At 47.2% G+C, this 14,713-nt stretch overlaps 1 protein-coding gene across 1 annotated transcript in view; it reads right to left on the bottom strand.

Annotated features, from left to right (window-relative positions):
* The window catches only part of UBR7 (ubiquitin protein ligase E3 component n-recognin 7), an 85,199-nt gene extending 70,730 nt beyond the window's left edge, over positions 1 to 14,469 (bottom strand). The window contains exons 1-3 of the mRNA XM_069208220.1: positions 14,001 to 14,469; positions 9,349 to 9,482; positions 9,141 to 9,201 (exon numbers count right to left, since the gene is read on the bottom strand). Of these exons, the coding sequence (XP_069064321.1) occupies positions 9,141 to 9,201; positions 9,349 to 9,482; positions 14,001 to 14,153 (348 nt within the window). The 5' untranslated portion in view covers positions 14,154 to 14,469. The remainder of the gene's footprint in view (positions 1 to 9,140; positions 9,202 to 9,348; positions 9,483 to 14,000) is intronic.
* Positions 14,470 to 14,713: the final 244 nt, after the last annotated feature.

Genomic DNA, 14,713 nt, shown 5'->3' with positions numbered 1-14,713 from the left:
GTTGGATTTAGCGTGAGTACACTAACGGCTCACGAAAGACAAATCTTTGAGCTTAAGCAGGCTGTATAAAGAGGCATTAATGAAGGTGCAGCTCCTGCCCTCAGGGAATAAGAAAACTGGTTGAGACAGACTTGAACAGGTAGTCAAAGCTTAGCCTAGGTTTGGTTTCATAGGGATCTTTTGTACACAGAAGGCAGATGACCAAGGTAGAAGTGAAACTCTGGTCACGGTACGATCCTGAAACTTTGGTTGGCAGAAAGAACGCTGGCCAAAGGTGCGGCAGATGGCTGGCTTAACACGAGTATGGTTTGCTGGAGATATGTTTGTATGCAAGTGGGCTAGTTGAGTGACAGTGCAATTGGTGTTTGTCCTGTGGGCGTATGAATGCGATGAGCTATTTAATGGTGGCAGATTGTTGGCGCCTTATATCCCCAGCAGCCAGTATAGTCTTACAGTCATAATGATGTATTATTTTGTATATTAGCCAGCAGGGCAATAAAATTACGGATTTTTTTTTTTTCTTTTAAAGACGCCATCAATTGCTATTTTGTCCCCCTCCACCTGGTCATTTTATTATATATATATTTTTTTTAATTTAAACTATTTGTTTTGGAAACCATTAGCAATCTACACAACTGACCTCTTTTTTGGAAGAAATGTATAACTTTCTGGGTTCACTCCGGGGACTTTACACCCATTTCCAACACAAAGAGAAACTAGGTTGAAACTTTAAAAAAAAAAAAAAAAAAAACAGTGCTGGTTACAAAAATGCAGCAACTGTGGGGGTGGGGATATGGTTCTCTTACCACTCAGATTGTTCTAAAAGCTGGTGATTTTAGTACAGCAAACCTTTTCATTATGCTATTCTTAGGAGAAAAGGAAAAAATGGTTTCTTGCACAGTAAGTTTATTTTTTATTTTTTAAACGTTGTTATATTTTGGCCATTTTCTCGGTTCCTTCCAGGAGAATCCACAAAATGTAGGAGGGAAAAAAAAAAAAAAACACACTATTTTGAGCTGTATACCTTTTGTGGAAAATGGGTACACAGTATTAAACACGAACTGCCCCAAAAAAAAAAAACAAGCATTTGCAATGCAAAAGATCTTGTGTTTGCTTGAGTTAGAGCTATTGGCGTTGTAAATGCATAACTGGACTTTTCTTGCTACGTAAATTGGTCAACCCAGTCGCATAATTTGGCTTTCTTTGCCACATAATTCCAGTGGCCTGCATATAACTCATGCGTTTCCATTTACCTTCTTCGTCTAACTGCAGCAAAAAATGAATAGTCATTTTTTTTGTATTATTATTTTGGGGTCTCCCCCTCCACAACCTAGTGTGGGGACCCAGGGATGACCTAGACAGGAAGAAAGTCATGCGGTGAGCTATGGGCTAAAGTGTTTTGTACAAGGAATGCCCCGCAAAGCATTATGGGGCGAGTTTCCAAGGGTAACGAAAATTGTAGTATCTTGATTGTAATGCTCAGAACAGCCCCTACAGAATACCATAATAAAAATAGCACTTGTAAGGAACATGAGCATGTAACCATATATTCAGACCCCATTACAACATTAAAACAGAAAGGTAGAAAGTAATGCAGTGTAACCATATATGTAGCCTCTAGAGTACGTAGTACCTTACACATTGTCAGGCCTACTGCAATATTATTACAAACAAGGCCCTTAAAAGGCAAACTACTCCCAACTGTAAAACAAAAGTTCCAGGCATACAAGAGCTTTAAAAAGGCATTGAGGGGGGCGTGGCTTCGGGCGTCAATATGGCGGTCGCACTCAGAGTGCTCTGGACCCCTCCGTCATCCGCCCATAGTTAACGCGGTCTGAAGGAGCAGAAAGACGCTGTTTCGGGCACCCCTGTGACCCTGGGTCTCATAGGGGGTCGTATACTGCAAACGAACGAGGATCCTACATCCCACGCTCGCGTGGAGATCCAGCCGATCCCGGGAAGGGAAAAGAAGATGGCGGCAGCTAAGCGATGCACCCGGCTGGGCTGAGGTCGGGCTGATGGCGTACGCGGCGAACTGAAGGAGCGGTGAGAGCCCCTGGGGAGCCTGGACCGGGCCCCGACGGCGGATCCCAGTGGCCGGGAGGCCGCTGAAACCCCGGCCGAGAAAGAAAGCACCAGGTGAGCGGCCCTGCCCCGCAGGTGCAGGCCGGGAAGCCGAGACCCCCCATTTGTCCTGCCATGCCCGGGAGACGGAAGTGAAGCGGCCAGACGAGGACAAGAGGACCGCCGCCGCAGCTGACGCCCTTCCCCCCGCGGCCCCCTTCTGACACGAAATAAGGGCTGGGGCCGCGCGGGGGATCAAGACCCGGCTGGGAGCCCCCGAGAGGACGAAGGCACAACTCAAAGGCCCAGGAGAGGAGGAGGAAAGGGGGGGGGGGGGTGATTTGTGATACCCCCCTCTCCTGTCTCTGTCACAACGAAGGGGACACGCGGTGGCCCACCTCCTGCTCCCCCTCAGGCCTTCAACCAGCAGGGGTTCGCCAAGGACCATAACAAGAGCTAGGAGCAGACCAGGATCCGAGATGTGGAGGAACACATACCAGAACAGTCTGAAATTTAAGGCCTCAAATCATAGATAATTGATCCTTGTCGAAACAGATCTGGAAATCAGAGGCCAACGTGTGGCGAGACAAGACCTTCCACTGAAATACCAGATCCCGGGTATGGGGGGGGGGGGGGGGGGGGGGGGACTAGGGCCCTGATCTATAGCGAGTCCCTCCCAACTAAGCAGGGGGAGCGAGGAGGGGCGCTACCGGATGGGAACCAACGACCCGGCCCTCCAACGGCGCCGGCAAGAGATGCCTCCACAGGGTCCAAGGGAGAGTAAAAGAGACTGGAGGACGCCCTTGAGACAGTGACATCCCACCGTCCCCGCGCGGAGCAACGCGGCGAACCCTTCCCCGGTCCAAGACACTTGAAAACAAACTGAAATCTTGGGCTTGGAAACATAATACGGAGAGTGCGACACACTTGACCCTCACCCCAGGCGCCACGATGGGAAAGGACAAGGCGAACAAATAACCTCCACCCCTCCCAGCAAAAAAAAAAAAACGATCCGTTCACGACGACAACGGGCCGAGGGGGGGAGACAGCCAGCGGGGGCCCGGCCCCGGACAGAGTGAGCGCCATTCTCCGAGCTATCCAATCATCGCAGACGGCCGTGGAAACCAAAAATCGGAGAAGTACGCGTGGACATGGGCCTCATCAGACAAGACCTTAGAAATGCAGTAAACCGAGCCACTGAGGTGGAATCCCGAGTTTCTCAGAATGAAAGCGATTTGTCTGACCTCAAAACCAAAGTGGCCCAGCTGCAGACCCGAACCAACGAGTTTCACCGCCATGCAGAGGATGCTGAAAACCGGGCAAGACGCAACAACTTACGCTTCATCGGTTTCCCCGAGGGCATAGAGGATGACAAGGCCTCCGAGTTCCTAGAGAAATGGATCAAATCGTGGATGCCAGACCAATCCCTCTCGCCCTTGTTCGCAGTTGAACGAGCCCACAGGGCGCTCGCACCTCGCCCCCCTCCGGGCGGCCCGAAGCGCCCAATGATCGCACGATTTCTTAACTTTAAAGGCGGAGACAATATCCTTAAAGAAGCTAGAAGGTTGGAAGATCTTCAATGGGAAAAACACAAAATCCTAATTTTTCCGAACTACACCAGAGAGGTCCAAACCCGCCGCAGGTCATATGAGCTTGTTAAACAAAAACTCAGGGCAATGCAACTCTCGTACATGCTCCTCTTCCCAGCACGCCTCAAAGTTCTCATGGCTGGAAAAACATACTTCTTCGAATCACCAGAGGAGGCATGGGTCTGGCTGACGGAGGAGGGCATCGGAGCCCGAAAAGGACCCCCAAGAGCTACTGGGAAAACCCCATGTATCGAACCCTCCTCTTCAGAGGGGCCCCGGAGGAGCCGGCGGCGCACCAGATCCCGGAGAGGTAGGCGGAAGGACCTGAACACTCCTGCAGACAATGAGGCGGCCCAAGACTCGGACCCACAGACTGAGAATACCTCGGACGCTCTCCCGGGGCCTCAGACACCAGCCCAGGCGGCGGAAGACGGTCGCCTAAGTCAATCTCCGATGCTCGGCTGACAGGATATGTGCGACCCCTTCGCTGGACGCGGGGGGGGGGGGGGGGGGGGGGGGGGAGACTGGCCGCGCTTGGTGTGCTCGAGCGGGCCCCGGTGGGACTGCCATTGACGACACCGGAGAATTCCTAATGTATGGTGTCGGATGCTCGATTTGTGACCGTTAATTGCAGCTGATCCAAAGGAAAGGAGGGGTCCACCACTCCACCCCAATGACAGCTCTACTGGCTGTCTGGTTCTGGTTGGGTATTTGGGCGACAGATGCTTCCGGGGTGGGAGTATGGGGAGGGGGGGGGGGGGGGGGGGAGTTTGATTTAGGTTTAAAGGGCTACGAGTTAGTTAGCCCGGTTTGTAATTTTGAGATTCCACCGAATTGTTTGAAATGGTCGTCCCTAGGTTCGCACCCGCACACTAAACCTTGTATAGCACCTACACATCTCACGCTTGGCCCTCAATGACCCAAGTCCTTTCCTGGAATGTAAATGGCCTATTAGACAAGATCAAGAGGTCAGCAGTATTCCACACTCTACGTAGATACTCCCCCTCCGTGGTACTCCTGCAGGAGACCCACCTCCTTGGGTCCAGATGTCCTATGCTTGCGCGAGGAGGATATGATAGAGTATATCATGCGGGATTCTCCAGAGGCTCTAGGGGGGGTGGCCATCCTACTTCACCGATCTCTACCCATGGTGATCACAGCCACGCAGTCCGACCCACAGGGTAGATTCGTAGTAGTCACAGGGACTCTTCAGGGGCACCCGTTAAACCTTGTTTGCGCCTATGCTCCTCCAGCGGGTCTGGACGCCTTCCTACTTTCGATCCACCGAGTGACTTCGGGACTTCCCCAGGGAACCACCCTACTGGGAGGCGACTTCAACGCGGTCCTTGACCCAACTCTGGACGTATCTGGGGAGATCACCACCAATAAAACTAAGAGGGTTTCAACCCTAAGCAACTGGGCGGAGAGCATCGGCTTCTGCGAGGTGTGGCGCACCTGGCACCCCAGAGAGCGCCAATACACGCACACGTCGGCTGCCCACCAGACGCAATCCAGAATAGACCTTGTGTTTATGCCCGCCCTGGACTTCTTAAACGTCGCGGGGCGGAGATTCTCCCTCGAGGGGGTCTCGGACCATGCGCCAATACGTATCCGACTGGGCGGAGTAGACCCCACCAGGCGGCCTATGTGGTGCCTGAATGCTTGGCACCTACAGGATAAAGATTACACGCAGGAGCTCAGGAATCTCCTTAGTCAATACTTTGAATTAAACGTAGGGTCGGTTCGATCCCCGGGAAATAATATGGGCCGCTTGTAAGGCTACTCTTAGAGGGCACGCCAAACACATCCTTCGGTCCCGTGATCGAGACCAGAATTCCCAGATTTCTGAAATGGAGACCAAGGCCCTAAGACTGGAACGCCAGCACGTAAACTCGGCATCAGCCTCTACCATGAGGCAACTGACTAGGGTGAGAGAGGATATCAAACATATAATGCTGGAGTCGGCCAAACACATGTGGAGAGCCTCAGCAGCCCGAATATACGGATGGTGGGATAAAAACGGAAAGCTGCTGCACTGGCTAGCCACCCGCCCCATGGCCAACAGAATTATACCTGAGATCCTAGAGGACTCAGGCTCCCTTGTCAAAACATCTGCAGAAATTGCACAGAGTTTCGCCTCCTACTATACTCGTCTATATGCCAAGCACCCGTGCGCCGCCATTGAGAGAGAGACCCCACTACTAAACGATATTACCCTTCCTAGGGTGTCCCCAGAGGAGAGAAACAGACTGGAGGAGGCCATCAGCCTCGCAGAGATCAGCAATGCAACATCCAGCCTGGCAACGGGCAAAACCCCAGGCCCAGACAGTTTCCCAGCAGAACTATATAGTAAATGCAGCGACATCCTGGGTCCCCACCTACTTAACATGTACGACGAAGCTGAAAACCAATGCCGCTTCCCCACTGAGATTGACCAAGCGACAATTGTGGTGATCCCCAAAACCCAACCCCCATCACGACACTGCTCAGCGTACCGACCCATCTCGCTCCTAAATGTTGAAATCAAGGTACTCTCCTCGATCCTTGCCTCCAGAATGAAGGAGGTAATGCCCATGCTGGTACACCCTGACCAATGTGGCTTCATGCCTACCCGTAGTACTAGGCACTGCATCAGGCGGTTACATCTGGCCCTGGCGCACCACAAAACTCTGTCACACAAGCACTTGGCACCACTTTTACTTGATTTTGAAAAGGCCTTTGACACTGTGGATTGGTCTTACCTCGAACAGGTCCTGCATAAGAACAGACTCTGACCTAAATTCCGAGGACTAGTGAAACTCCTATACTCTAACCAGACTGCCCGAGTCCGGGTGAACGGAGTAGTCTCCGATCCGTTCCCCATTGGCCGTGGAACTCGACAGGGATGCCCGCTATCCCCCCTACTCTTTGCGCTAGTAATAGAACCCCTGGCGATACTACTGAGAAGCGATCCACTGATCAAGGGCTGGCACTGGCCCTTCAGTTTGGAGGACCGAGTGGCATTATACGCAGACGATGTTCTCCTGTATCTCTCGAACCCACCCAAAAGCGGCCCACGCGTCCTAGAGATCCTGAGACTTTTCGCAGAAGCCTCGGGACTGATCCTGAACCCGGCCAAGTCTCTGCTAATTCCCCTACACCGCTCTCGCGACTGTATAGACTGGCAACGAAACATCCCAGTTCGGAGAAACAGCTTCAAATACCTAGGAATACATATTTCACTTCTTCTTGAGTTAGCGTTGGAACTTAATATCACGGCACTAAGAAAATCAAGTCCGATCTCTTGCGCTGGAAGGCGCTTCCCCTGAATCTACTTGGCAGAATAGCGCTGTACAAGATGATGATCCTCCCCAGGCTCCTATACCTTCTGCAGAACTTTCCACTTCCCGTCCCCACGAGATGGTTCAGGGAGATGGACTCCTTAGCGCGCCAATTCATATGGGGCGGCACTCGCGCACGATTGTCGCTTAAAACATGTCAGAGGGACATATACGACGGGGGCTTGGGCATGTCCAATATCCAATACTACTACCTAGCGATGCATACACTCATAATTAATGACTGGGTGGGAGGTGGGTGGACAGACCCCGCATATCAACTAGAACTACAGACAATGGGCTACCCACGGATCTTCGGCGCCCTATACGGGAATCCGATCCCCAGAGATGTCCCAGACGTGACCAAAGTGGTACTACAGGGATGGCGGACGGCTCAGAAAGTGACGGGGTGGTGGAGACGTCTTACCCAACAGACCCCGCTATGGCACGGGAGGCAGCTGGTACATGTGGCAGGTCTGGAGGGCTTTCAGAACTGGGAAAACATAGGTATCTCTACTCTAGGTGATATCTGGGGAGGGTCACATATGCGGTCCTTTCAGGACTTCCAGAAACAATACTCTCTGAACAAGACACAGTTCCACCGGTATCTTCAGTTGCGTCATGCCCTCCTAGTCCACATACAGGCAGGGGACACCATACCCGAGCATAGCCCCATGGAAGCCAAGGCTCTGATGGGAAACCTGGGTAGAGGAGGGGTTTCCCGGATATATTGCACTCTAACTACTGTCGCGGCGGGCCCCCAGGGAGGACTTTGCCAAAGGTGGGAAGACTGGGTGGGTCCCATGGAGGAAATGGACTGGACAGAAGCACTGATGGCCCCACGCTCTCTTACAATGGCCACTCGCCTCCGATTAATACAAACCTACTTTCTTCATACCGCATATCTCACGCCCGACAAACTACACAGAGCGGGCCTCTGCCCCTCGGCGGAATGCCCCCGTTGTGGGAGCCCCACAGCTGACTTCTTCCACATGGTATGGGCATGCCCAATAATAGCGGCTTATTGGGAAGCGGTTGTGCAAGAGATCTCTGAGGTCTTACAAGAAGAGGTGGAGAGGCTGCCTTTGCCCCTTCTTCTGGGGGTTATGGGAGACATTGGGCTGCGAAGAGCAGACCGGACCTTCTTAGGGGTGGCATGCCTGGTGGCCAAGAGGGATATAATGGCAGAGTGGAAGGCCAGGAATGCACCGACACTGACTAAATGGAGACGGGGTGGACTGGTGTGTGCAGCGAGAGAAACTGGTATATGAGGCCAGAGGTTGCTTAAATAAACATAACAAGATATGGGGGAAGTGGGAGGGCATGGCAGGCTTTTAGGTTTCTAGAGTGTGTACTATATTTATCAACACTGTGTAGCGGGGACTTAGGATTCGACCATCATTGTTTAATGCCCGTAGGCATCATGTTAATTTGTGCACATTATTGTTTCATGCAAAACCAATAAATTCTCTTTATCACAAAAAAAAAAGGCATTGAATGGTGGTAGAGATTACTATTGCAAGCTAAAGGCAAAAAAATAATTGAAAAAGAAATGACCACAAAGCATTATGGGCCGTGTTTCCCCGAGTGTGGTAAATATTGTAGTATCTGCTCTCCTGGTGTGCTGAAAAAAAGTTATTAAATAAATAAAAAACAATCCCCCTCCAGCCTTTGTGCGCAGACACCACAAAGAAACAGCGGCATGGCCAAAACAAGGAAGAGGAAGAAACAACATACAGCCAAGCAGCACGAAGTAGTGATGCAAAAGACAAGAGTACTGCGCTACATTAAGGTAAATGACCGATTGTGCAATAATTCATATAACAGGGTCAGTCTCCAAGGTGGTAACAAAGCAGCCTCAAGGCAGGACAAACCCAAAGCATTTACCTATGAAATAAAGGGAATTTTGAGAGGCAGGCCAAGGAACTAATGAAAGCAATGGGCGTGAGATGGGCATGGTGTAACCCCACAGATGTAGAATATATGTTGAGAGACAGCGCTTGCGCGCTGCCTAGCCTCAACCTGTGAAAAAAAAAAAAGTAACTAAAGGGGGTTTAACACTGCAGGCAGAAAACACTAAGAAGCAGAGTGGTTGCATTCTACCATATATTGTAGTGTTGGTGTCTCAAGAGCCTTGCTGACACTGGACAAAATGAAGCACGGTACTCACTGAATATAGCTTGCACTCCACATTTTTAAACTTGCTGTTCCCACAGTCACAGCGGAAGTTCCTATTTGGGGAAAAAACAAACAATAGTGTTAATAAAAAAGTTGGGCAACAGATATCTATGTGGTAGTACAGTTGTTACTATTTAAACACGAATGAGAGGCTAGTCAATTAAAAAAAGGATAATTTACCCCAATTAAGAACAGCTTACCTTTTAGTATACAGCTCAAACAAGTCATGTCCTTCGTGACACTTATAACTGCAAGCCAAGCAAATTCCAGCCGCCTCTCCTCCCTTAGGTGTGCAAGTACTGCAGGCATACAAAGCTTGTCGCTTTATATAACCCTATAAATAAAAATCAGTGACTGGTTTAGTGGCAACGTACAAAACGTTTATAGAGCAAAAGACTAAAGGCTTGAATAAAACAGACTGAAAAATCCGTACTTCACTATGTGTTATAATGGATCACTATTTCCATAAATCTAAATGCCCTTATTTGACAACATACACCGCAATAGAATCTAGTCAAATACCAGCATTAGGCACTACATAATTAAAAAAAATAATTTGGTGAATTAATTTCATAAGGGCATTAAAGCTAACTGATGCAAGGACAGCTATCTAATTATCTGCTTACAATGTGCTATGATAGCAAAATTTACAATGCACTGTGATAGCAAAACCCACAAAGAGGAAAATGGCTGAAAAAAACAAGAACATAAATACTGATAAAGGCTTTGCTTTTAAACCTACAAACTAGACATTACAAGAAAAAAGGATAGTAAATTGATCACTCAAAATGTTTGTCTTTTTTAATGAATACTGATAGCAGGCAAGATTTGCCTGCCCCGTCTAAGTGTACCATTCTTAAGACTCAATGAATTGTCTTACCGCGTACGCTACACATCTATGCCCCCACCCCCAGAAAGATATGCATATACACACTTCCATCAATTTTACAGCACACAGTAACTTGAGCTTGTAAAATTGATCAGCTTGTCCCTGTAGAATTTTAAAAAATCATGGGACTTAGAAAATACCTTGAAAATGTTGAAGGTAAAACAAATCCCAGTAACAATTTAGCCCAGTTCACTATTGAATGAAATAACCACAAGTTTTGTCTATACTATATCTAATAACTTGCTCACCTTGGCAACCTGCTCATCTCCCAGTGGTATAAGCTCAAGAATTAAGCCAGGTGAAAACAGAATCTTTTGCGATGACCATACACATCAAAAGCATCAGGTACCTATTAAAATACAACTGAGTGGTACCTACATCCAGGGCACCCCAAACAATACATGTACCCGCAACACACAGAACCTCAAAAACAAGCGGTCCACAGAGCATAACTGTTGAGATCAATTTATCCAATACAGCATCTCACAGCAATCTTAACACCATACAGCCCCACTGTCTAGGACCCCATAGTGCAAATGTGTGCAGGTCAGCATTTCGCCATGGCCTCTGCTCTGTGTTAAGAGTTGCAGATCTTGGAATATAAGGAAGGAACCAGGTTCCAATTTCAGCTCCAGCTCAACATCCTTTTATTCAGAGCAAATTACTTAATAATCTTACAAATAAAAATACTGAAACATGCAGTGTAAACTCGTTCTACTGTAAAGCAATCTAATGCCCTAGGCTTTGCTCGCACAATTAAAAAGCATTTGCAATGCAATAGGTCTCACATTTGCAAGAGTTAGAGCTACCGGCATTGTAAATGACAATGACTTTTAGCTAAGTGTTTTTTGTTACCTATGTCGTTGCTTCGGTGCCAACACATCAGTGAACTGCTAGCACTGTCTCCGTGCCAACTTTACTTAATGGCCAAAAGGAAGCACAAAAGTGAGAGGCACCATGTGACCTCAGCTCAGGATAATATGACTAAAAAGCAGACCTTGTTGAAAGTGAGCTAAGTAACTGAAAGGACGATCATATTGAGCATGTGCCAGATCAAGACATGGAGAATAAGACCGTGCTGCACACGTGTGTATATTTGTGGACCGTGGGACATGTGCATCTGGAAAAAGCACGGTCCCGATTAGTAAAGGAATTAAGCGGTTGCTGTGCAGTAGGTAGCTGCATAATAAAGCGCGCTAAATAGAAAACAAAACATAAGCACTAATGAACAATGCTCATCTACAACAAGATGCCGCCATGCTGTGTAAAAGCACAGCAGATATGTGAATAAAGCCCTAGGGCAGGGGAAACAGGATGGGGGTGGGGTGGGGTAAAAGAAATAGTACCCGATAAAAGTGGATGGGCACTAATTAAGGTGAGTTAATCTGTAATTCAGACGTGCTCCTCAGCTACAAACGGAAGTGATGTATCGAGTGCACCAACCAATCAGGAGCCAGCAAAGAAGAGTGACGCTGGAGTGAACCTATAGGGAGCAGCAGGCAGGATCAAGGCCCTTTTAGTAAAAAAAAAAAAACATGTCTTGCAAACAGACAGCGCATGCACGCTGCCAGGCTCGACCTAAGAACTGCAAAAAAATAAAAAATGGCGCATCTTACCTCGAGCATACTGTTCCTGCCACAGTAATAAAACTGTAAACTGTAAACTTCACACTTGTATAGCGCACTACTCACCCATTAGGGTCTCAAGGCGCTGTACGCATACCGCTGTGGAACCCCTCCTGGCTTTTCCCTGTGAGGCGCCCACTCCTGGACAGCCCCAGGGTGAAGCCAGGCATCCAAGCGCTGTGAGGGCTGTTGTGGAGATTAAGCAAGCTATTGCCCAGAGTTACAGAGTGGGACCCTTAATTAGATTAGGCACTGAGGCGAGAATTAGCTGGTCCAAGGGAATTGAGCTCAAGATCTGCTGAGGCGGGAATTGAACCCTGATCCCGGGCCAGATCTCTGCATCAGGGTCTGCCGCTCTAACCATTGTGCCACACTTCTCCACAGTAATATAACTGGTGCTCATTTAAAGCGCTCCAATACCTTCGGGTTGCTAGCGCAGGTGTATTAATAAAAATTATTAACAAGTGTTTATGTATTAAGGGATTTATACAGAAAATATAATAACATAGAAAAAGAATGCATGCATTTGAAAATGTGATTACGAAGAGTGGCCGCCAATGTTCACAAAGTGTACTTATTAGTGGTATTAATATTGTGAAATGCTGAATATATGTTTGACTAATGTAGTAATATGTCATATTAAAGGTTATGTATTCTGCCTTAGCTTTATTAATTGAAGGGCCTTAACTTAGCAAGTGTCTTGGCCTAGTTGCCAGGCCTCATGTCAAAGCTGTATTTCTTAACATTTAATAAATGGCTGTCCTAGAGTTAAACTGTGATTTTCTATTTTGCATTGTTTAAATGTGTTCATAGCTGAAGTCGTTTCTCATGAGAACCGACTACTAGAAGATGATGTTCTTGCTAATGTAACATTTTGTGTGTAATGTGTGAGAGACTGACTCTCTCAGGAGAAGAACAATGGAGATACTGACTGGAGTGGAAGCTGCAACAATATTGTTACCTGACAAGCTGGATGAGGAGGACATTGCAGGACAAACTAATCAACAACGTGAACGGAGTAATGGTAGAATTCATAGATTTGGAGTTTTAGTTTTATGAAAGAAAGTGTGAACATGCGATTAACTGACCAATGAGGATTTGGGAAGTAGTTTTAATAAAATGACGCTGCACTAAGAGAAGAGAGATTCTTTGCCCAATTTCTTGCTGGCCGAAAGGTCAATATTTCCTTATGCGTCTTGACAAGAGACGTGCTTAACTTTAATGCTTAAAGACTTTGCGCTTTCTGAACTTTGATGCTGAATCCTGATTGCCTTGTTGATTGATTGATGTCCTGAGAACGAAGACTGACTGCTTGCTGATCCACATTGAGGATAGGTATTATGAATGAGACTGTTTATTATGCATATTTGCTTTTCCTTTCTAAGTACCAACTGCATCGTTTTGATAGCGCAAGTGTTAGATGTTTTTCCAAATTTGTGTTACTAAATTGTTTTGTATGATGCCCAACAATCTGATGCTAATCTGGTGTTAGTTAAGGATCCTCACTAATGAAATTGTGCTAATAGCGAATAATGCCGGATTAATTTCTCTGCTGAATTTGAATGTATATTTACACAGATGACTTATTAATTTGCACTGTAACCCTAGAATAGGTTATAGTTCAACCTTTGATTAGACTACCTTTCTTCCGGCGCTTTGGACAACCAGTATTGTTTCATTTTATTTTGATCTACATGACCTTAGCATTGTTAATATAGGAAAACAAATTTTCTAACTTTTGTTAAATGGTGTGGTTATTCATGACAGAAAGGTCATGGTGCCTGACATTTACTCCATTGATTATTGAGGTTGATTGTTGGTGATTGACAGGGCGTATTGATTATTGTTTTGCATCTACCAGAGTTATAAGAACATCATAATTGAGAGTCAAAATGTCCATCAACCTATTCTTGTCCCCTTGTAAGTTTACTTTAAAGGTCAGACGCGCTAACAGGGTGGAGTTCTATATAAAGCCGCAAACAAAAAACTAACTACAAGCTGCTGCTCAGACACTCCCCTTAGAAGTACAATATGTCTAGGTGTTCCCTACGATATTTATAGAAATATAGGAGTGGCTGCTCCTATACCACTATCTTACTTTCTCTTGAAGTCTAGGTTCCCTTGGACTCTCTGCTTCCAGCGTACTAATCATCTAACTTTGGGATCTCTATGCACAGTACTTTTCGTGGTACATAAATATAACCCAACTGAGTATCTAATTGGGACACGGCCATCAATACAGCACTTCAAGAGAAGACGTCACTTTACTAACCTTTTAGCTGTATCACAAGCACTTAAGAGGGAATGGAGTTCCTCGAGGGCTCGAATATTTCCTTACCTGAGGATAAGAGCACCGCTCTGGGTCGCTGCCACCCAGTACAGCGCACGCCTCCTCTTCCATGGCATCGTGCTCTTCCAGAACGTCCTCGAGAGACAGCACTTCGTCCTCCAGCTCCAGTGCCCGCTTCTGTCCAGCCTGGTCTGCCGCCATAGCTCCTAGGACACTGCGCGCACCGGCCTGACAGCAGGACCACAGAGCGAGAGCGTAAGCCCAATACAACAGCAAAGCAGGGGGCGCAGGTTAGATTGGGAAAAATTAGCATCAGTCAAAGAAACTCTCGTCACCGCCACACAACCAGGAAGCCAAAGAAATGTTCTAGTTATGAGAGGTAAAATATACTTTTGACGGCTTCGACTTACAGTACGTAATTTATTAGGCAATATTATTTATATCCCCCTAAACGCAATGGTATGCGCCACATGCGTAATTCCCGCGCTAAGCATTGTTAAGGGCGTAAAAAGGCGGCAATTACACAAGGGGCGGGATGGCTAAGCATAGACACAGTAGACATACATAAAGGTACGTAAGTGCTTTGTAAAAGCTGAAAACTATGAGAACTACAGGACCGCTCATCGGACGATGTGGACGCCATATTGGATTGTTAAAGTCCTGCTAAGGAACAGTGAGAAGTTAATCGATATGCACGTCATTACAAGTATAATATCGTTTTTTTTCAGAATTCCACAAGCGAAACATAAAAGTATTCTTAA

Source organism: Pleurodeles waltl, chromosome 9, assembly GCF_031143425.1.
Source record: "Pleurodeles waltl isolate 20211129_DDA chromosome 9, aPleWal1.hap1.20221129, whole genome shotgun sequence".
Classification (NCBI taxonomy): domain Eukaryota; kingdom Metazoa; phylum Chordata; class Amphibia; order Caudata; family Salamandridae; genus Pleurodeles; species Pleurodeles waltl.
Note: the sequence above shows the minus strand (reverse complement) of the source record. Positions and strands in the feature narration are given on the sequence as shown.